At 47.7% G+C, this 20,965-nt stretch overlaps 2 protein-coding genes across 2 annotated transcripts; one reads left to right on the forward strand and one right to left on the reverse strand.

Annotated features, from left to right (window-relative positions):
* Window positions 1-253: 253 nt before the first annotated feature.
* itih6 (inter-alpha-trypsin inhibitor heavy chain family member 6) lies at window positions 254-13,195 on the forward strand. Its single transcript, XM_080015634.1, has 17 exons — window positions 254-363; window positions 1,152-1,187; window positions 2,232-2,386; window positions 6,721-6,831; window positions 6,987-7,234; window positions 7,810-7,979; window positions 8,116-8,232; window positions 8,370-8,541; window positions 8,628-10,316; window positions 10,731-10,763; window positions 10,928-10,945; window positions 11,041-11,088; window positions 11,176-11,205; window positions 11,320-11,415; window positions 11,526-11,639; window positions 11,771-12,154; window positions 12,235-13,195. The coding sequence occupies exons 1-17, from the start codon at window positions 256-258 to the stop codon at window positions 12,495-12,497; spliced, it is 3,792 nt and encodes a 1,263-aa protein (XP_079871760.1). The 5' UTR covers window positions 254-255; the 3' UTR covers window positions 12,498-13,195.
* Window positions 13,196-15,974: 2,779 nt separating this feature from the next.
* On the reverse strand, window positions 15,975-20,388 carry gdi1 (GDP dissociation inhibitor 1). Its single transcript, XM_080014463.1, has 11 exons — window positions 20,076-20,388; window positions 19,067-19,174; window positions 18,830-18,929; window positions 18,508-18,642; window positions 18,189-18,387; window positions 17,714-17,845; window positions 17,504-17,603; window positions 17,222-17,393; window positions 16,752-16,896; window positions 16,294-16,348; window positions 15,975-16,150 (listed from the first exon to the last, which is right to left on the reverse strand). The coding sequence occupies exons 1-11, from the start codon at window positions 20,118-20,120 to the stop codon at window positions 15,998-16,000; spliced, it is 1,344 nt and encodes a 447-aa protein (XP_079870589.1). The 5' UTR covers window positions 20,121-20,388; the 3' UTR covers window positions 15,975-15,997.
* Between the last annotated feature and the right edge of the window lie 577 nt (window positions 20,389-20,965).

The raw sequence follows: 20,965 nt of genomic DNA on the forward strand, positions 1-20,965 counted from the left end.
TCTGATGAAATGAGCTGTGAAAATGTTCCGTGCCCAAGCTATTCTTTTATTGCGCCAGTAGTTCCCCAAGGTTTAAATTAAGAGGGAGAGAACAGCCTGCCCCTTGCAAAAATAACTCTTTTTTTTTTTTTTTTTTTTTTTTTTGCCCCTTGCAAAAATGTGAGGTTAGCAGGCGCGTCTCCCACAGCGCTGCTGCATCTGGACCTGCTGGCACTTCACACCTCACAGCGAGGACCCCGACTTATTATGGACACCATGTCTCTCAAAATCAAATGCATTATGTTTGTTTTTACCTTTTACGTGCAAGAAGGATTACTGCGTGAATATGAAGCGCACATTGGAGCCAAGAACCTTCTTTTACAGGTGAGGTCTTGTCTTTCCAGGGTGGGTGATAAGGTAGGGTAATACTATATTAGGGCTGTGGGGTCTCTAAGTATTTCACATTATGTAAATGTACAAAAATAAATTAATTCTAAAACATCCCCTTAAATAAGAGATGTATCAATGACTAATCAGAGAGACATTGTATTCATAATGTATATTTAATGTGTCATACATATGTTGAGTATTTACCTCGACAGAAAATTGTAATGTTTGCTGAAGTTTTGAAAATGCAGCAACAATAATGAGTAGTATATTCATAATATAAGTAGATGAAGGGTAAAACTAAATTATGGTCTTTTGATAATTTATGCTTTTTTATATAATACTGCATTTATACAACATTTTATAATGAGGGTTCCACCCTTGAAGCTATTTATTTATGTAAAAATTCCAAGCAGTCACCAGGATATGTGGTAATATATTGACACAGCAATGATTTGTGTGCAAAATTAACATTTAAACCAAACCATGCGTCCTTGCTGCCCCTGTGTACAGTGAAAGCATTTATGTCCAGTTCCACTTCCTTTCCATTCATGAATGGCTCAGATTCAGTCTATTCTAACACAACGCTCACACAAAAATGACCCTGAAAGGGCTGTGTTCAATAGTTAGGTTGAAGGGGGCAAGAATTGGTCAACCTCATTTGAGTGTCAGTTTGAATGTCATTTTCTAAAACTAAGAGTAGAAATTTGACTTGAAATGAATAAAGATTATGAAGCCTATTTCTGAAAATGTAACTCTGACTCACTACTTTGTGTCCATTATAGAGAGCGAAGCGTCAAAACAAACCAGCAAAGTCAGTGGTAAGTATTTTGGGGCTTCCTCTTGGGGACTGTCAGCAAATGTGTCAGTCATATTGGTTGAAGTTGAACTATTTTAGTGTTGTTGTTAAGATATGATTTAGAAATGTTCCCATAAAGAATGGCCGCTTGTTGCCTTGGTCATTGACCCGGATAAACAGAGCAAACTTTCCATGGATGGGGTCATGATCGCTGACACCAACCCCCTGACCCTCGGCTTTGCTGTGGAACCATCGCAGGTCCGCCGTCAAAGCCTTAGTTTCACGAACACATTGCTGCAGTGTGAGGAGCGGCTTTCCCCGGTCCTGCACTCATGTGGCCGCCGTCGACCAGATTGGTTTCGGCAGGCGCCAGCGGTGCCAGTGCAAACAGGAGGAGGGGAGAGAGAGCGAGATACCCCGCAGAGAACCGCTTTGCTGTGGGGTCGACTTGTCAGGGCCAAAGCGAGAGACGTGCCAGAAAATCCACAATATGGCAATAAAAAGCAGATTGTCTGTAAAAAGAAAAAAAACTCCCAACGACCATCAGTCTTTCTGTGCCTATATGAGGTGGGTTGCGATGCATTTCACAGACCTCTAGAGCAACTCGGATAGAAGGACCTCATTTGTTCCACCAGCTTTCTTTCTGGACATTTTACACTCCCAAGCTGTGGGGCTTTCTATATAACAGTTGTTCTCAATGTGGGGTCCGGGGACCCCTCAGCGGTCCTTCAAGAGATTCCAGTTGGTCCCCAGAAAAGTGACTCATACTGTAGTTAAAGTTCTGTTGGATCCTAATTTCATTGTTATCTCCATAACTCGAGTAGAGACTCATCAGGTCTAACAATGAAAATATATTCTCAGATTAGATCCCAGAGACTAAATCTGGTCCAATTAAATGATCTGTGGCCTAATGAGGATCAAATTGAGGGTCCTTGGTGTGAAAAAAGGTTGAGAACCACTGCTTTATAAAAGAAACCTCTTGTCCTTAAGTCTCTCTTTTCATATCGCTCAAATATTTAAGAAGTCGTCTACTCACGTAGTCTCTTGGTCTTTTTTACGCTGCCAGCTGAAGGTGACAGACTACCACGTGAGGTGTGCAGTGGTGTCGCGTTACGCCTTGACCACTGTCCACAGTTCGGTGTGGAACCAGCTCTCCGTCACCAAGGAGGCGGCGTTCGAGGTGGACCTGCCCGCCTCCGCCTTCATCTCCAACTTCACCATGTGAGTCACTCGGGGCCCTTAAAATGAACTTCACTGTCAGCAGCATGTATGCTTCTCTGTCCCTTCTCTTCATCATCCTCCATTGACTACTTCTCCATTTACTTTACCTTTAACCTAAATAGGTGATCCAGGCAAATCACCAATAATCATGCCTCTGTTCTAGGGCTGGCCGATATCTCAATATAATATCGATATCGTGATGTGAGACTAGATATTGTTTGGGATTTTGATGATGTCTGATGAGTTTAATGTTTTCTTTGAGGCTGATTTACAGTAAAGTAATGCAACTTTCTGAACTTCATAGACTGTTCTAGCTGTTCTTATCAACACCACTACATGCTCGGTCATAATCTCCACATTATTGATTGTGGGAGACTCTACCCCCAGACACAGGCTCACGGAGGGAGACGGAGTCGGTTGGGCAGTGACGCCGACAAGGCAGGTTTTTATTTACAGTCCAACAAAAAGGCTCACTGGCCAACGTAAACATAAGGCAATCAAAATGAATTATTCTGCAGGTTCAGTCCAGTCGCTATATGGTCCACGGACTCCTGCACCATGCTACAACTCACTGCAAGACAAACAACGCATAAGAAAACTCTCCCAGCTGACTACGACCAACCAGCGCCCGCTGGCTGATCAGGCGTAGTTGGAACCTGCAGACCGCAGCTTAGCCACACCCTCCCTCCCAGAGCGGGTGAGAAAGTCAGCTACCACCACGTGTGCCCTCAGCCTTCTGTATGGATCACCTTGAACTCAAAGGGCTGAACAGCCAGGTACCAACGGGTGATCCGCGTGTTGGTATCCTTCATGTGTTGGAGCCACTACAGCATGGTCCAAACATTGAGTCAATGGCCGCCCCCAGAGGTAGTAACGGAGGGTGCCGATGGCCCACTTGATGGCCAGACACTCCTTCTCCACGGTGCTATACCTCGACTCCTGCTTGGAGAGCTTCCGCCTGATGTACAGCACCGGTCGGTCGGCCCCATCCACCTACTGGGACAGCCCACTGTCTGACGTGTCAGTCTGAAGGCAGAAAGGGAGAGAAAAGTTAGGTGTAAACAGCGCTGTCTTCCCACAGAGAGCTGATTTTACTTTTTCAAATGCTTGCTGGCAAATCAGACAAAGGACTGATCAGTTCTGAAAAATCAGCTACAAACTTCCTGTAGTAACCGACTAGCCCCAAGAATTGCTTTACCTCTTTCTTTATCTTGGGCCGCAGACTCTTCACGACCACGGCGGTTTTATCTATCTGGGGTCAGACCAGTCCTTAGAGATAGTACCAAAGATATCGTATCGTTGGCCATGTGCCCCGCCCGCCTCAGGGACTGGAGCACTGCCCCCACCTGCTGCATGTGCTGCCCCCAGCTTTCACTGTGGTTGATGACGTTGTCCAAGTAGTCGGCGCTGTATGCCACGTGTGGATGCAGGCAGGACCCGGTCCATGAGTCTCTGGAAGGTGGCTGGGGCCCTGAATAACCCGAACAGAGCTGTAACAAACTGGGGCCACCCCTGCGGAGTAGAGAAAGCTGATTTTTCTTCGGACTCTGGTGACAAGGCAAGCCGCCAGTCGCCCTTGGTTAAATCCAGTGTCATGAAAAATTGAGCCGGTCCCATCAGCTCGTCGACCCAGTGTATCGGGTACGTGTCTAATTTTGACACCTTGTTCACCTTTTGGTAGTCTGTGTAGAACCAAACAGACCCATCAGGCTCACCTGCCAGCACAATGGGGCTAGACCAGACACTTGTAGACTCCTCTATCACCCCTCTAATTCTGCCCACACAATTTTGCATTTATGCTTGGGCAGGCGTACTTTTACCCCCGGGGTTGTCTCCACGTGGTAGTGTATCAGGGACAACTGGTGAAAATGGTTACTGGACAGGGCTGGAGTGGGAACTTTTGGAACATCCGGCCCCAGCTCATCCCCCTCGACCACCGCGGTGGCCAGAGACACGGACCCCAGCTCCTTACACTCCTTTAGGTTACTAAGGTATGTCAGACTGCTCAACCTCATAATCGACCTCCCCCACCCACTGTGTCATCACAAAGGGTCTTTCCCACTTTGCGAGTAATTTAAAGCCGGACATAACACTAACACCTTGTCTACCGGTACAAATTGCCTGAGCGGGGCCCCTATGTCATATAAACGAAGCAGATGTAACCCTAACCCTAACCCTAACCCTAACCCTAAACCTAACCCTGAGCATGAAGAAAAATGTTCCCACGACAAGCGCCCCAGCGCGTGCAGCTTTGCTCGCAGGTCCATAACGTACAGAACTTCGTTCTCACTGGTGCTAGGCACGAGGGGACCCTCAACAGCTTAAGTTCCAGAAGTGTATGTGACATAAAGGAAGTGCCCTAGCTGGTCAGCATTTCCTTCGGAATCCCGACTCGGGAGATGACCTGAGACAGGGCCTGCGCCACACTTTGGGCTGTAATACTGTGCAACGGCACTGCCTCAGGGTACCGGGTTGCTTAGTCCACTAGGACTAACACATACCGATACCTGTGAGCACTGCAGTCTCACGGCCCGACAGGGTCCATACTGAGCTTTTCGAATGCTGTCTCGACTAGGGGGAGGGGCCTCAACAGCTTGTTCGCTGTAGTCGGAGGGTTGACTAATTGTTACTCCGGATATGCGGCGCACCACTTACGGGCATCTGCCCCATTGCCTGGCCAATAGAAGCGGGCCATTGTCCGCTGCAGTGTTTCATGATGTCGGAGGTGAGCGCCAATCCGGTTTTGGTGAGCCATATGGTGTGGCGCCTGTTTGCACCAATGCGCCATCAATTTTAAATACCAGCTCAAAGGCCACGCGTAGGGTATTGTCCCGCGACTGCTCTCGCAGAAAATCCTCCAGGGAGGCGATCAATGGGACCGGGGAAGAGTGGAAAAGTCATCAACCAGCAAAATAACTCACACCTCATTACCAGGAAACAAAAATATAAAATAAGCACAAATGGAAATGGACGAAATCCGGAGAAATGATGTCAGGGACTAAAACCGGAGCTTGGATTCCAGTTGAAGGGAGCCACATGGGTGGATTACTAAAGAGGTTTGGAAACCACTATCCTTAAAAAAAAGCTAAATATAAACAAAACAAATAAGTCAGCACGGCGCCGAAGCCTCGAGCTGGACCCGGGACCGGAAGCGGGGTCAGGAGGCAGAGAAACCTCTGGGCAGATGAATGCCAGCCTTTGTAACTGGACGGAGGAGAGTTAATAGAGAAAATGACAGGAGTTCACCGGCTTCCTCCCCTTCTCTCCCCGCGCAGTTTACCGAGGCGCCCGGCCAACGCTGACACACACTCCACACACACACAGACACACACACACACTTTAACTTTGCAAAGTGGGAGCCTGGAAATACACATATATTTATACATATATATATATATATACAGTATATATTTTACAACCTTTCAGCGGTCTCACATTCATATGTTCACAGGCACACACGCCTTTTGGCCACGCTTGCTTAACGACTCGCGGGCCCGGAGCGTCGCCGACGAGCCCGGGAGGGGAAAAAAGAAAGCTCCGGCGAAAAAGTGTTTCCTTTTGCGAGGCTGGGACTGAGAGAGTCCTGTGTTCCGCCGCGGGTCACCCCCGTGCTGCCCGTTCCCCGCCCCCGGCTCCCCCATGCCCACACGGCCCTGTGCCTCCAAACAAGACCCGCTTCAGGCCTGCGGGTTTATTTTGGTTGGTCCTTGATGTTTTTTTTCTACGCAAATATATTCGTTCAAAGGACGTGACCTTAATTTAGCACCTCGTCACGTGACGGGCGACAAAAAAATGTAGAAGCTTGGATCGCACTTGACTAGGATTTTTGACTAGGTGGAGCGCGGGTAGATTCCTCTTCATTAATCATGTTTTCAGAGGGAAATTACCTGTTTCCACCCAGCCTCCCTGTGACCCCCTGTGTGTGTGTGTGTTTGTGTGTTTGTGTGTGTGTGTGTGTGTGTGTGTGTGTGTGTGTGTGTGTGTGTGTGTGGGTGCGGGGGGGGATCACATGTTGTCCCTGTCACATGTTTTGAACTCCACAACTTCTATTTTGCTTACTCCGACACTGCAAACAAACATGCGTGTGCGGGTGTGTGTGTGTGTGTGTGTGTGTGTGTGTGTGTGTGTGTGTGCGCGCGTGTGTTCGGCCGCACAGCCCGTGCTTTGTGGTGAAAATATGAACCGTGAATGCAGTGCGCCAATCCAATCAATTGGCGCTTTACCGTTCTCTGCAGGCCAGGCGCGTTTCCCGACGTAACATAATCCGGCCTCTGTGAGTCCAACAAGGAGACATTTCTTGTTCTATCTTTCCTATTTTTTCTGTATCCCGTCAGCACCTCACATGGCAAGGTGTATGTGGCCCAGGTACAGGAAAGAACGGCGGCAAGGAAAATCTACGACGCCGCTAAGAAGCAAGGGAAAACGGCCGGCCTCGTTGCTACCAAGTTAGTAAAAACGGAAAAGACGATGTTAGTACTTGGTACTTTGGTACACAAACTACAATGTACCAAAATTCACTCAAAACCGCCAACGTCAGGTTATTAGGTTATTGTGTGTGTGTGTGTGTGTGTGTGTGTGTGTGCACCGTGCTGTGTCCCAGAGAAAGGGAGATTGAGAAGTTCCGCGTGGCCGTGAGCGTACCACCTGGGGCCGAAGTGTCCTTTTCCCTCTCCTACGAGGAGCTCCTGCCACGGCGACTCGGTCGCTATGAGCTCATCTTGGGCCTGAGGCCCGGCCAGCCCGTCCAGAACCTCACCCTGGAGGTCAGCATCACAGAGAGGACGGGCATCAGCTTCATCAGGGTCCTCCCACTCAAGACCAGCCGACTGCTCTCCAACACTGTGAAAGGTAAAATGCGGGAGTTAAGATCGATAAGGTTTCAAAGATCACCTCACTCCCTGAAGCCCCCTTAACTATTCTTAAAACCGGTGGGGTCAGGAATGGAACACCACATATTAGCGATGCCACGGCAACTGGTAATAAACAAAGTCGATTCTCATGGAGAGTGAAAGTGAACAAAGCGACCACTCAGACGTTTTGAGGCGAGGATTTGCAAAGACGCAGACCAAGAAGACATTTTTTTCACAGTGCACAATCATTTCTGCTAAGTTGAAACTTAGCAGAAAATCAGTTATTTATCAAGAATGTATACAGTAGCGGGTGACTGTAGAATCAAGATACTGAAACAAGGAGTGCTGGAGAAAAACAATAAATAGCTCATGCAAAAATTGGCCTGTGAATATACATGCAAGGATGGTCCATTTGATATAGCTACCTTTTAATGACTAAGCTGCCATTTTGATTGTGATGACTTCAATTTTATCCGGAAGCATTTCCGAAAAAATTTCTGAAAAAACACATCAGTCACTTACTTTCGCTTATATCCCTACAAGAGTTACTAGTTTGTTTTTCTCGGCTTGTAGCCGATGCCGACGCACCTCCGTCTACTGTGGTCGAGCAAAACTCCGGCTGTGCCCGGGTTCATTACAGCCCCACTCTGCAGCAGCAGAACGCCGTGTCCGCCAAGGGCATCAACGCTGACTTCATTCTCCAGTACGACGTGGAGCTTAGAGATCTCATCGGTGATATCCAGGTCTGTAGCCCTTTCTGAAATCGATCTGAAAACTCTTATTTGGTGTGAACACGGTTATCATTGCTTTGTTCTTTCCGTTTGCCGTTCGTTGCTTCTCTTTGATTTGTGTTTCTCTGCCTTGATTTCTCTCTCTCAGGTGTACGACGGCTACTTTGTGCACTACTTCGCACCTCGGCGGCTTCCTGTGGTCCCTAAGGACGTCATTTTTGTCATTGACGTCAGCGGCTCCATGATTGGCACCAAGATAAAACAGGTATAATAGAAACTTTATACGTTTATTTATTTATTTTTTCCTCCGGCATAGAAGGATAGAGAGGGTCAGAGCCATCACTCAGGTGTGCTTTCCACCATTGTTTCTATCTGCTAATCCATCTTGTATGTATGTACCAGACAAAGCAGGCCATGACCACCATTTTGGGAGACCTCAGAGAGGGCGACCACTTCAACATCATCACCTTCTCAGACAAGGTTCACACATGGAAAAAGGGGCGGACAGTGCGTGCAACACGTCAGAACGTACGGGACGCCAAAGACTTTGTGAAGAGGATAATCGCTGAGGGATGTGAGTTGGTGTGGCATTGTCAATTGCCCACGGTGTCCCAAACCGTGTTTCCTTTGTCGCTCATCCGTGTCATTTTCTCACACCAGGGACCAACATCAATGCAGCTCTGCTCTCAGCCGCCCAGCTGGTCCACCCCCCAGCCCCTGGTTCCTCCGGCCCGTCCAGGGACCGGCGCGTCCCCCTGGTGATCTTCCTCACCGACGGAGAGGCGACCATCGGCGTGACCACTGGCGACACGATCCTCAATAACGCCAAGAAGGCCTTGGGCCCCGCCTCCTTGTTCGGCCTCGCCTTTGGGGACGATGCCGACTTTCTCCTCTTGAAACACCTGGCCTTGGAAAACCGAGGCGTTGCCAGGATGGTGTACGAGGACGCAGACGCCGCTCTGCAGCTGAAGGGCTTCTACGATGAGGTAGCCAGCCCGCTGCTCTCCGACATCCAGCTCTCCTACCTGGACGACCAGGCCTTCGACGTCACCCGCTCCCTCTTCCCCAACTACTTCCAAGGCTCTGAGCTGGTGGTGACTGGGCGAGTGAAGCCGGGGATCAAAGCCTTGAAGGTATCGCTGAGCGCGGTGGATTCAAAGCAGCTGGTGAAGGTAGACAGTCAGACGTCGACTTCCAAATCCAGAGGGAATGAGACCGCAGCGTCGGCGGGTTGCACGGGCGCCACTGAAGGGATCTCCAGCTTTGTGCGTCGTCTCTGGGCTTATTTCACCATCAAAGAGCTGCTATTGGCCAAACTGAACACCACTGACCCTGGGACTCAGAAGTTACTAGCTGACAAGGCCACTAACCTCTCCCTGAAATACAACTTTGTCACCCCCGTCACCTCATTAGTGGTGGTGAAGCCGGATATGGACGAAGCAACTCCCAGTCCAGACATAGTTTCCACGAAAACAACCACCACAACGACTACGACAGCTACTACTACTACTACTGCTGCTGCTGCTGCTAACAAAACAGCAGCCGCTGTGTCCGGCAAGAAGCCAAACTCTCCCTCAAACCCGAGGACTTACAAACTTAAACCTGACCATCCCTCCGTTAAGCCTCCGCCCCGTCAGCCGCCTCCTGGCAACCCTGTCCCCAACACTCTACAACCCAAGAGATCCACATCATTACCTACATCAACCAAAACGGTGGCTCCACCTTCCACCAGAAAGAACACAGAAACTTTGAGTCCCAATTCTGCTAAAACTAACCCGGCGCCACTTTCTGGCAAAGCACCGACCATTTCCCCAAACTGTCCTAAAACGGTGACTGCTCCCCCTGCTGGAAGGATGTCCGTCTCTCTGCTGAACTCCCTTAAAACCGTCCCGCCACCGGCTCCTGGGAAAACCTCCACCTCCCCGCAGTCCAGCACGGTAAAACCAATCCGGCCGTCCACGACGAAAACCTCTGCGACATTGATGACGTCGACGACCACACCTCCGCTGAGTTTAGGCGGCACCGACCCCGCGCCGCCATCCGGGAAACCTCACATGCCCGAGCTGAGCACGGCGAGGACAGCTGTGAGCCGTCCCACCTCAGAGACGCAGAACAGCACCGCGTCCGCACCGGACACACAGGCGCCCGAGGTCACGACTGTTATGACCAGACTGCCGCCCACCGTCACCTCGGCCCCGGCCCCAACCCCGGTCCCGGCTTCCCGGGACAATAACACAGACTCTGAGGTGGACACAGACATCAGCATCGCCACCCTGCTGTCTGCCACCTTCGCCCCCATGCCGGGTGTCACAGATGGGCCGAAATTATGGGAGGCTGCTGGGCTTCTGGGTAAGTCGTAGATGCTCAATTTATTCTGCTCAGCGCATTTATGCTTTGTGATGCTTTGTGATATTTCATATCTGCCCCTATAATAGTGCCATAAAATAAAACTTACGATAGTGTAATAACACAGGTCTACGTACTGCAGAGGGGCCATTGATTGGCATTGAAGATTCAAACATGAAAATTTAGGTAGACTGCTAATTTCTAATACCCATTGTATTTATTGCAACATTTTTCACATTGGTTAAAAATAAAATTTCAAGTTTGAATTTTTTAGTTTGAAACATTAGTGCAGAATCCCAATATCTTACAAAAAGGTCGCCACCGGCAGGCGGCTATGTAATAATTGTGACAGCTCTGTCAACAAGACCCGTTTGAGTAAACCCCCAAAAAATAGTGTGTTCCTAATCTCTCCAACAGATGTCTCCACCTCCATCCAGATCCAAAGAAAAGGTGAATGTGTTTTCCCACATTATTAACAAAATATTTACTTTTATTATACCTCATCTGACAGAAGTAAGAAATATAAAACCTGTAGCAGTGTTCAGTTGTGTTCAACCAGATGATGGAGTGTCGACCACTGACCCTTTTCTTTCCTTTTGATCTCCATGACATAGATATTGATCTTGTGAAAGGTGAGTGTTCGTAATAATGCTACCGACGTGGCTATGAATGACAATGAGATTTGGGGATTTTAGAGGTTTCCAATTGTTTGTCGTTTTGTTCCCAGACTATGATGCAACCTACGACTATGACTACGATCTGAACTATGATTCCTGTAAGTGCAGGGACTCAATTGGGGACAAACTCTTACCGTTAACCACTTAAACCGCTTTTCATCTCCTTCAATCTATTTTGCTTTTAGGGGACGATGCAGCCGACACAGAATCATTTGGTAAGTACTTTCCATCTGTGGTTGCTGCACATCAACCTTACTTTGTATTTATAACTACTTAGGGATGATAAAGCCACAGCTTAGTTTAGTCGTTGTTTTTCTTGTTGATTTCAGTGCTTGGGGGTGAGGAGGACTGTCCTTTAGTTGAATGTCTTGTCCTTTTAGAGCCCCCGTCGAGGCTGAGCACCGTCAGGGTCTTTTCCTCATCAGGTAGTAGCCCGTATTGCTTGTTTTTTTTTAAATTATTATTATTGCAAATATGTAATAATAATCCTTTTTAAAACTCAACTCTTTTTCATGTGGGATTGTATCCCTCCCAGTTGACGGAGATCCTCATTTTGTGGTCCAGCTGCCAAAGCTGCACCAGAACCTTTGTTTCACTGTCGACGGCAGGGCCAAGGACGTACTGAGGCTGCTAGAGGACCCAGAGAGAGGTGAGCGGAACCAACATTTGTTTCCTTAAATTTGTTGAAGATGTAAAGATGAATGACTAAATAGTAGAAGAATAACCTAAAAATAGTATCCAATTCCCATGGTTCGTCTCCTTTATTTGTTCTCCAATAAGGGATCATTGTGGACGGACACTTAATGGGCGCTCCCTCCAAACACGGCGCAGAAGAGCGTTCTCGTACCTACTTTGACCAGCTGGTGATCTCCTCCTCGGTGGGTGTCTCCGCCGGCATGATGATCACCCTCTCGCTGCGGGGCGTGGTGGTGGAAGGGGAGGGGCGGGACACCCTACCCGTCAATCGACAGGGATCCGTCACCAGACAGGGCGTGAGGGTCGCCATGGACAACCACCGGAGCTGCTGGATCGAGATGGCCAAGAACGTCCATTTCCTGGTTCTGTTTCACCACTACAAGCACCCCAGCTACTTGCAGATGGCTCACCTGGGTTTCTACATCACCAACGGACAGGGGCTCTCCTCGGCGACTCAAGGCCTACTAGGTACACTCTCTGTTACATGCTAGTTTGGAACACTTCCCTTTTAATATGACCTCTACTCACTACCCTCTACGTGTTCACAGGCCAGTTTCAGCACGCCGACATCAGCGTGACTCCGGTGAAGGACCACCCGGACTCAGGCGCTCACCGACCCGGCAAGGAGGGGGCGGCAGCCAGGGGGACTCTCAGGTGGGGGTCGATACACATGCAGGTCGCCTTGCAGGACAAGACCCTGAAGGACACCGTGCGGAAACGCCACGGGGGCAAATGCTGGGTGGTCCCCAAGGCGGAGGTGGAGAGGCTATTGGGTCATCCGTACCAGAGCTACGTGGTGGATCACCTGTGAAATTTAATTAAAAACTGAGTAGACACCGCCCGCCCCCTACAGGACAGCTCAGGCCATCACAGCAATGATGGATCCCCTCTGGAACAACGTGGACTCTGGGGTTCCAAGCTCTGTAGCCCTGGAGTCCAGTCACAGCCACACAATCGCAGATCTCCAAACTGCAGTATGAGTCACTCGCAACTCCTCTGAGAGCTGTGAAGCATTAGCACGGCGAGGAGAGTAGTTGGGGGCGGGGGCTACGTTTACAGAGACAAATGATGAAACAAGAAAATAACAAAATAAAGGGCGTGTGACGTACGTTTATATAGTTAGGGATGAAATGTTGATGTTATAAAATTGTGCCTTTTTTGCATCACTCAATTTGAATTGGATTCAAGTTTTGGATTCTTGTTCACATGGCAACCGCAAAGGAAAACCGTTGTTTGTGTTTAAGCGGTCAAAAAGGAATTCTTGCACACAAAATTGCCTTCATTATATTGTCATAATGATATATATTGGATTCATCTCAGATGAAGATGAATGACTATTTAGATTAAAGGTGTTTTTTTATTATATATTTATAGTCATTATTTTATGTTATTTTTAAAAGAAATACACCATCGGGTAAGTTCTATTTTCTCAGTGTATATAATTCCTGTATATCACAATGTGTTTGTATAGCTCATTTCCCCAAAGTGTCCTAATAAATTATCGGCTATTGTCAATGCCCTGTTTGCTTTGTCGGATCTTCGGAGAAAATGTCTTCCAAGAAAACACAATAGAACTCAGGAATTTGAGGAGTGTTTTTCCAGGTTTGCCTGGATTTCATTCATAGTTTAATTCATTTTATTTGTTACACAAGACATTAGGCATTGTTCACATACTAGTGATCAAACAAGGACTGTAAGTTGTCTACTACTCAGCCTGAACTAGTTCTTCTGTCAACTCGAACGGATCTTGCCAAAGTAATTTCCAAAGGCCAAACTGGCTGATAATTGAAACAGTACAACCACACATTAGGCTTTATTTTTCGATAAAATTAAAAAAAAAAAAAAAAAAAAGGAGTGGACAGTATTTGGCGGTGAAGGGGTGGACTCGAAATATAATTCAACTTAAAAGAATATTCCAGTTTTCATAAATGACATTATGGTTTCAGGATGAAGACCACACACAATGTTGAACGACGCACAGTGTGAAACCGCCGCGAATAAATATCAGTAGGTGTCTTTTTTTGTTTCGTTTTTTTGAATCCAGCTCCGCAACTCGGCAGCCTCCGTTATTCGCTCATCGAAAGCCTGTTCGTCAAGAATGCAGCTAATCATAATATATATTGTGATGCGACACTGGAATGATCCGTGAAGAAAGGTCAAAATAACATCCTGACACAGCAAGTAACAAAACAAAAAACAAACAATGTCGGTGTGCATCACGTTGAAAATCCGCTTTTTCTTTTTTTTTTTTCTTTTTTTTAGCAGTTACCATTACAAATACTAATAGCTTAGCATATTCAGCATTTGACATAAACCTCCCACCAGTACGTCAGTGAAGGTCAAATAAATAGAGCATAACAATAAGACAAATAATAAACGACGGCAAACATATATGAACTTTGTTTTGAGTCATCGGGGATGATGCGAAGTGGAGCTGCTTCAACCTTGCTTAAGTGTTTTAGAGGAAAAGATCGCAGCCCCCCTGGCCCGTCCGTCTGCGGCCAAACTGCCTCGAAACGTAGGGTTTGCCTTCATCCGGGAATGCAACGAGAAGCCCGGCGTGATCGGATGCGGGTGTTTATTTTTAATTGTTTTTCAGTCGACTCCTCTGTGCAACGTGGACTACCATTTATACTTCAAGTCAACAAGCTTCTCCAAACAATAGTCAGCGACGGCCGGTTTGAACCAGGCCGGATTTTTTCGGCTAAAGGATGACTAAAAATGACGAGTTATCCATTTTGAAGCGAGGCCCAAATGTACTGGAACCCCCTCCCCCCAAAATTAAGGCTAAAACCAAAAAAATGCATATTGGTTCATTCTTGAGGGGCGGCACTTTCAACTGTGGCCTCGGGGCTTTTGCGATGCTACCAGGTCTTATTTTGAAGTTGTGGAAGTGTCCGTCTTTGCCCCCCACCCCTCCTCGATGCAGCTATTCTAATGTTTTCACAGGATTCAGTTCTTTCGGGGAATGGCTATCTGGACGATAAACACAAAAGGGTTGAAACGACCGAGACGCGATCCGGTGCTTTCACTTGTGAGCCGAAATTTCAGTCTTCACCCTCTTCGCTCGAAAAAAGCGAAACTTTCCTGAAAATCCAACCCCGCCAACGTACATCCTCAGCTCCTCGGCACGTCCCCCGGCACCTCAACCTGCGTCTCCTGCGATATTCACCATACATGGCGCTCTCCCATCTTCCTCGTAGACGACCCTCGCTCAAAACAAACCTTCTCCACGACGTTCCCGTCTTCAACGACCAGGCCCTACTTCCGATCCCTCCCCCAGTTTTCCGACTCGGCTCTTGTAAACGTCATAACTTCAGCGAGTGAAATGTGCACCAAATATATAGTAATAAAACTCTTCAATTCAACCATTTCAAGTGTTAGAAAGTAAACTATTCAAATTCAAAGAATCGACACTGCACGACAGAGATAAACAACGGAACAGTTTCGGGGTATGACGGTTAGAAGCCACCGGTTTTCAGCTTTGCCTGCTAGCACAGGGAACACGACATTGCAAATTGAGCACTATCAGTTCACGGAATAGCGCGTTGATATAGAACTTGTCATCACATTTTGCCTGACCAAAATATTTCGCCGAAAGGAGCAGAGTCTATTAAATTACACGGGTAAAAGACCAAGTAAGAGAAAAGTGAAAGCAGGGTCGACAGGGGTGATACGTGGGGTGGTCCAGCCTTCGTACTGCAGTGTCATTAACGTATGTTCTATGTACAATACTACTGAGTGTTAAAGATGCATGCATGTCAACAGGAAGCGACCCGGCGAGAGGATGATTCTTCCGCTAAAGCCACTCCGCTTCCCTCACGTCAGGGTTTGCGATCCCGACAGTTTCGACGCCGAGCGAAATCCGATGCGAAGACGGGAAGGACGAAAGGCTTTTTAAGGAAATCGCAACAGGTACTAAGTTCACCCCGAATAGTGGATAGCCGACAGATGATTACAGATTCTACAATGGAATGAAAGACCATATCAACCCTGCTTTTCAGTGACAGAGATAAGGAGTGTGAGCATCTGAACAACGCGCGTGTGTGTGTGTCTGTGTGTGTGTGTGTGTCTGTGTGTGAGAGAGTGCGAGCGTTTGGGAGTTTCAAACGAACGTGTGTCAAGAGAGAGAGAGGGGCGCGGGGGAGGGAGGCGGACCACTTCAGGCCAAAACACACCCCTGTGCCTTTTTACCCGCCGCTTTCTATTTACCCCGCCGCACCGCCCCACCCCACCCGCTCAAGGCTCCGCTCCCGCTTTATCCTTTCCTCCGCCCCTCCGCTCCTGGCCCAGCCCTCTCTCTGAGGCCGTTCACTGCTCATCCTCCCCAAACACGTCGTTCTGTTTGCGCTTCATGTTCTCAAAGTCAAAGTCGCTCCCGGTCATACGTTTGTAGATTTCCTTGATGTCGTTGCACGTGGTCTCGAAATGAGTGGTGGCGTCGTAGGCCCGCGAGGCAAAGATCTACGGGCGAGATAAAAATCAGGGCTGAATTAATACCGTCGTCGCCGTTAGCATCGTCTGTATGTCCCAGTGAGAAAAAAAAACAAAAAAAAAAACACTAAGGGAATGAAACAATAGAAAGACTTGTATTTTTTTGGACCCACCTGGCTCTCAGTGCCATCATCTGTGGGCTCATAAAGGTCACTAATGGCCACAAACCTGCCAAAAATAAAATAATTTCAGGTTCATTCTGGCATTACAAAATGAAAGCACAATTTTTTCATGTAAAACAAATACAATCAATTTTTTTTATGGGATGTTTATTCATTAAAATATAATGAATAATATATAAATTTTATATTATATTTATATTAGTGTATCTCTTATTTATCACAGGTTTTCAATGATCACATTCTTTTCCACAAAAGGGGCTATTTTCAAGGTATTCCAGTACTTAAATTTCTGAGGATGAAATTCAAGCATTTCAAAGACCTGGTAAGGGTTAGGGAATCACTGCTACATAATTTGCTGTTTACACACTGCTAATTAATTTACTATTCATCATTCTTTATTAACTAATAACAGGTGTACAGTGACATGGACAGCTAAAGAGGGGACTGACTTCTGGTCGATGGGCTCCAGCAGCTCCAGAGCCGGTTCGATCTCGGCTTCGGGCTCACCAGTCTCCACCGTGGTGCTGACAATAGCGATGTACTTCCCCTGGGCCGCCACGTTATGCGCATAGGAGATCATGCACACGTAGATGTCTGGAGGGTGGAAAGAAAGGTTTAGGATGAGCACAAAGTCAGTCCAGAGACAGAGATAAGTGGGTTTTTTGGGAAACAACTCGCTAATGTGAATCAACCTGCCAGTGGTGGTCGCCCTCTGAGCGGCTATGGTTAAGAAATATCTATTCAAATATGCATTTCTGAGTGGTCCTTATTTATCGTGGGACCTAAAAGTCTGATGGTAAAAAAAATGTATACTAATTAAAGGAATAATAAACTCCACCCCATCTAGGAAGATTTTCTTGCTCCTCTTTTTACATTCTTCCACTTGGTGGATGTGGCAGGAGGTGGCGTTGGCTCTCACCTGACTTGCGGTTGACCTGGTTTTGAGGAATGATGATCTGGCAAGAGTTGGCATCGTTGGTGTTCTTGATAGGGTGGCTGAGGATGCAGATCACACGGATCACCTGCCCCGCCTTGCGCACGCGGTCCTGGATGTAGCTCGGGTCGCAGATGAGCTGCTTACACCGAGCCACCTGCGCCGAGAGCAGAGGTCGATACGCATCGGCTCAATGATATATAATGCCACTTGTTTCATAGCCGGTGGCTTGATCGCCGAGATAACATCAATACAGTGTAAGAATACCTCTCCCTCGGATTTCACTCCGACCACGTGGCCGTCCTCCATCACAATCTCATCCACCGGTTTGTTCAGCATGTAGGTTCCGCCATAGATTGCGCTCAATCTGGTCGAGAGGGAATGATTTATATAAGAATTGGGAGCCTTATTGCGTTTGCGTGCACGTGAAAATGAGCCGTACGGTATTAAACGGTACCGCACAAGGTGGAGGCGTACCTGGCGAAGCCCTGCGGCAGCTCCCCCAGGCCGTACAGGGGATAGAGGTAAGGGCTCTTCCCGTACCGGGCCAGAGATTCGCTGTACAGCTTGATGCGGTTGATCGTCTCCAAACAGGGAACCTCAAGGTAGCTGGTGGTCGGAGGAGGAGGATTAAGTCGAAATATATGAGATGGATGCTTCCAATTAGGTGTCAAACCAAGAAAATTGATTGAACGTGACCTAAATAGTCACTACAGCTAATGGGAATATGGATAGCTCTTGTCCTTTTATTATCACTAACAACATATACGTACTTTCTTACGGATAATTCACATTGGTTGAGCCTTAGTATTTCCATGAGAAAATATGAATAAAGCTGAGTGAAATGCAACTAATTTCGCCATACTGATGCTTTAAGTTGATCTAAAATGAAACAGCTATCATTTGGTTTGAGACTACACAGAAGGCTTGGGTCGTCCTGGGCTGCTCTTACTCATCTGTCCTATAGAGGGCCAAGGCGTGGCCGGTGAAGTCGATGACATCTTGGCCGAGGTCAAACTTCTTGTAAACGTCCCTCATGGTGGTGGCTTTCGGGTCCACGCCCTCAAACGTCTTGGGGTCGTTCTCGTCGAAGTTGGCCACAAAGACGAGAAACTTGCGGAATCTTCGCTTCTCAAACATTCCCATGAGATCTGGGGATTCAAGAAAAGGCTTGAGTCTTACTGAACGACCCCAAAAAAAGCAACGTTAAGTACATTTCCTTCCTGGATTTGCGGCCACAGCCCGTCAAGGCACCGATCGACGGGACGTACTTGATGCGAGGGCCTCGGTCTCGGTCGACGGCACCTTGTAGATCTTTCCTCCTTTGTAGACGAAGCTTCCCTCTACTACTTTGAAGTCCAAGTATCGCGTCACCTCTGTGTAGAGCAGCATTTTAACAAGCTGACCTGTCATTTTTTGTGAGACATACACATCGCTTGGTCAGTTTGAGATTATACAGAAGATGAACCTCCTCATGGACCTTTCAATAAAAACTAAAAATAACTACACAATAACCTGCATTTCTATACATTCTGCATGTGTTTTGTGAGTGGTGGGAGCTCTAGGGATGTGTTTTCAAGATGGAGCGCTGACCATTGGCCATGAGGAACTTGGGGATCAGGTCGACATTCCAGTCTCTTCCTCTGCCCATTGACTCAGGAGGGCTGTCCGGGAGACTAAAGCGCTTGTAAAGCTGCGGAAAAGAGACGACAACAGATGATGACACCGGTAAAACAAGTCCTACGGAATTGAATCTACCATGGAACAGGAGCCATAAAACACATTGATTGCTTGCATTGCTCCCTGGGAGATTGTAAGCACTGGACCGACCTCTTCTAGTGGGGTGATGGAAGAGCTCTCCCCGCCGTAGTAGGGGTTCCTGTCCATATGCAGCACCTTTTTGCCGTTCACAGACATGATCCCGGACAGAATGCATTCCTAGAAGGGGACGGCCAGGAGACCTCAGCAATTAGGAAACACTCAATAAAAGAAAACGATTCTAAACATGTAAAGAAAGGCTGAGCAACCGCGTGCGCTAGAGGAGACAGGAGGAGAACCAACTGGATAACCTGATAGCATGAAGGGGGGGGCTGACTTAAGGTTGTGCGCATGCGTGACAGTATCGGTATTGAGACATTTATTATTATTATTATTATTATTATTATTATTATTACTATTATTATTTTATTTTTAGTATTGTTGTTATAACTACTATTTTATTGTGTTATTTAATTATTATTATTATTATTATTATACATTTTTAAATGTTGTGAATGGAATTGTGCTCGACTAGATCTCGCTAAAACCATCCATCGCGTAATACTTTGTATTAGGGGATGTAGGTTAAAATAAATATATTTCAAAGAACAAGGAAATCATACGACCAAACACATTCGTTCAACACACTGTAAAGGCTGAACCCGAGCCACACGAGCCAGTGAAAGGCAGCAGAGAAGTGAATGATCGGCGGTACCCCGGCCACGGTGCAGACCTGAGAATGGAGGCCTGTCTGTGAAAACAGGGACCGTCATATAGGGTTACGCCTAAACTGCTCCCGATCACCGGGGTGGGGAGAAAAACGCCGGATTCTGCGAATTTCGAACGTGCAATCTCTCGTATTATGCACAGGCACAACGGTTGGCAGTGTTTATTCCAGTGGGATTCATTAAATAACGTTTCAGAGCATTTTCCGGCGGAACAGCACAAGCGCTCTGGGGATGCGGGGACCATCCCTTTCGGCCCACTCATAGTAAACCATAAACTCGTTTTTCTTAATCGTTAATAATATTAATAACAATAACAACGAATCGATATGGGTATGTTTCGCTCGATCACTCACTGTGAGTCCGGTGCCCAGAACGATCACATCATATTCCTCATCCATGTTGGATCCTCTCCCGGCTCGCCCTCTTTCGCCCTGTAAAAACTGAAGGGTGTCGAAGGATGACGGATGCCCAGTGAGTCGACAAAACCCCCGCGAACGCCTCTCGTTCTTCGGTCCGAGTGTGTTCGAATACGTCGCTTGGCGTCGAATCTTATTTATTGATCATTAGGGACGAATGACCAGTGGAATATACGGTCCACACTGTCACCGGCGAGGACGACCAAAGATGGCCCAAAACGCAGAACGCCTCTGGAATGATGTTCCTCCGCGTCGGCAAATAGTGCACATCCTCCGAGTCCCCCTCTCGCACACACCCAATCCGCACAATAGACAAGACAGTGACGGCCGCTTTGTTTTCCTCTGTTCTTTTTTTTTTTTTTTTTTTTTTTTTTTACGTGCTTATTTCAACGACTCGGCTCGCACGGCGTAACTTTTATTGCGGCGTTTTCGCACGGGCTTCATTTTGTGCCTAGAAAGGCTCTTTTTGTCGTCCCCTTGTTTATCCTCCCCGCCTCTTTACAATATGAGGTAGGCGCAGCAGCTCGTGGATACAGCGGTATCCCTCCGCCGCCACAGCTGTGTCGGCGCTGTGCAGGACTTCCTCCCCGGTCCCCGGGCCCTTTCCGCGGAATCGCAATAACCACGGTCAAGCGGCGTACGCGGACCGTGGCCAACGCGTTCCTCCTGCGTTCGATGAAAACAACCCATTCGCCGCGTTACAATTGAGCCGGCGGGTCGGCGCGGTGCGTGGGAGGGGGGCGCGTGGCCGGAGCACCAGCACCACGGACAGCTGCCAGGTGCCCAGGTGTGGCCCCGCTCGTGGGCTCGGGGCGCGACCACGACGC

The sequence above is a fragment of the Zeus faber genome, assembly GCF_960531495.2.
Source record: "Zeus faber genome assembly, chromosome: 15".
Lineage (NCBI taxonomy): Eukaryota > Metazoa > Chordata > Actinopteri > Zeiformes > Zeidae > Zeus > Zeus faber.

Coding starts and splice junctions, on each gene's coding strand:
- itih6 (XM_080015634.1), top strand. CDS start 256: ATGTCTCTCAAAATCAAATGCATTATGTTTGTTTTTACCTTTTACGTG. Junction 8,233..8,369: donor TTGGCACCAAGATAAAACAG/GTATAATAGAAA, acceptor TGTATGTACCAG/ACAAAGCAGGCCATGACCAC. Junction 11,206..11,319: donor AGCCGACACAGAATCATTTG/GTAAGTACTTTC, acceptor TGTTGATTTCAG/TGCTTGGGGGTGAGGAGGAC.
- gdi1 (XM_080014463.1), bottom strand. CDS start 20,120: ATGGATGAGGAATATGATGTGATCGTTCTGGGCACCGGACTCACA. Junction 19,175..20,075: donor TTCTGGGCACCGGACTCACA/GTGAGTGATCGA, acceptor GTCCCCTTCTAG/GAATGCATTCTGTCCGGGAT. Junction 18,930..19,066: donor CCATCACCCCACTAGAAGAG/GTCGGTCCAGTG, acceptor TCTTTTCCGCAG/CTTTACAAGCGCTTTAGTCT.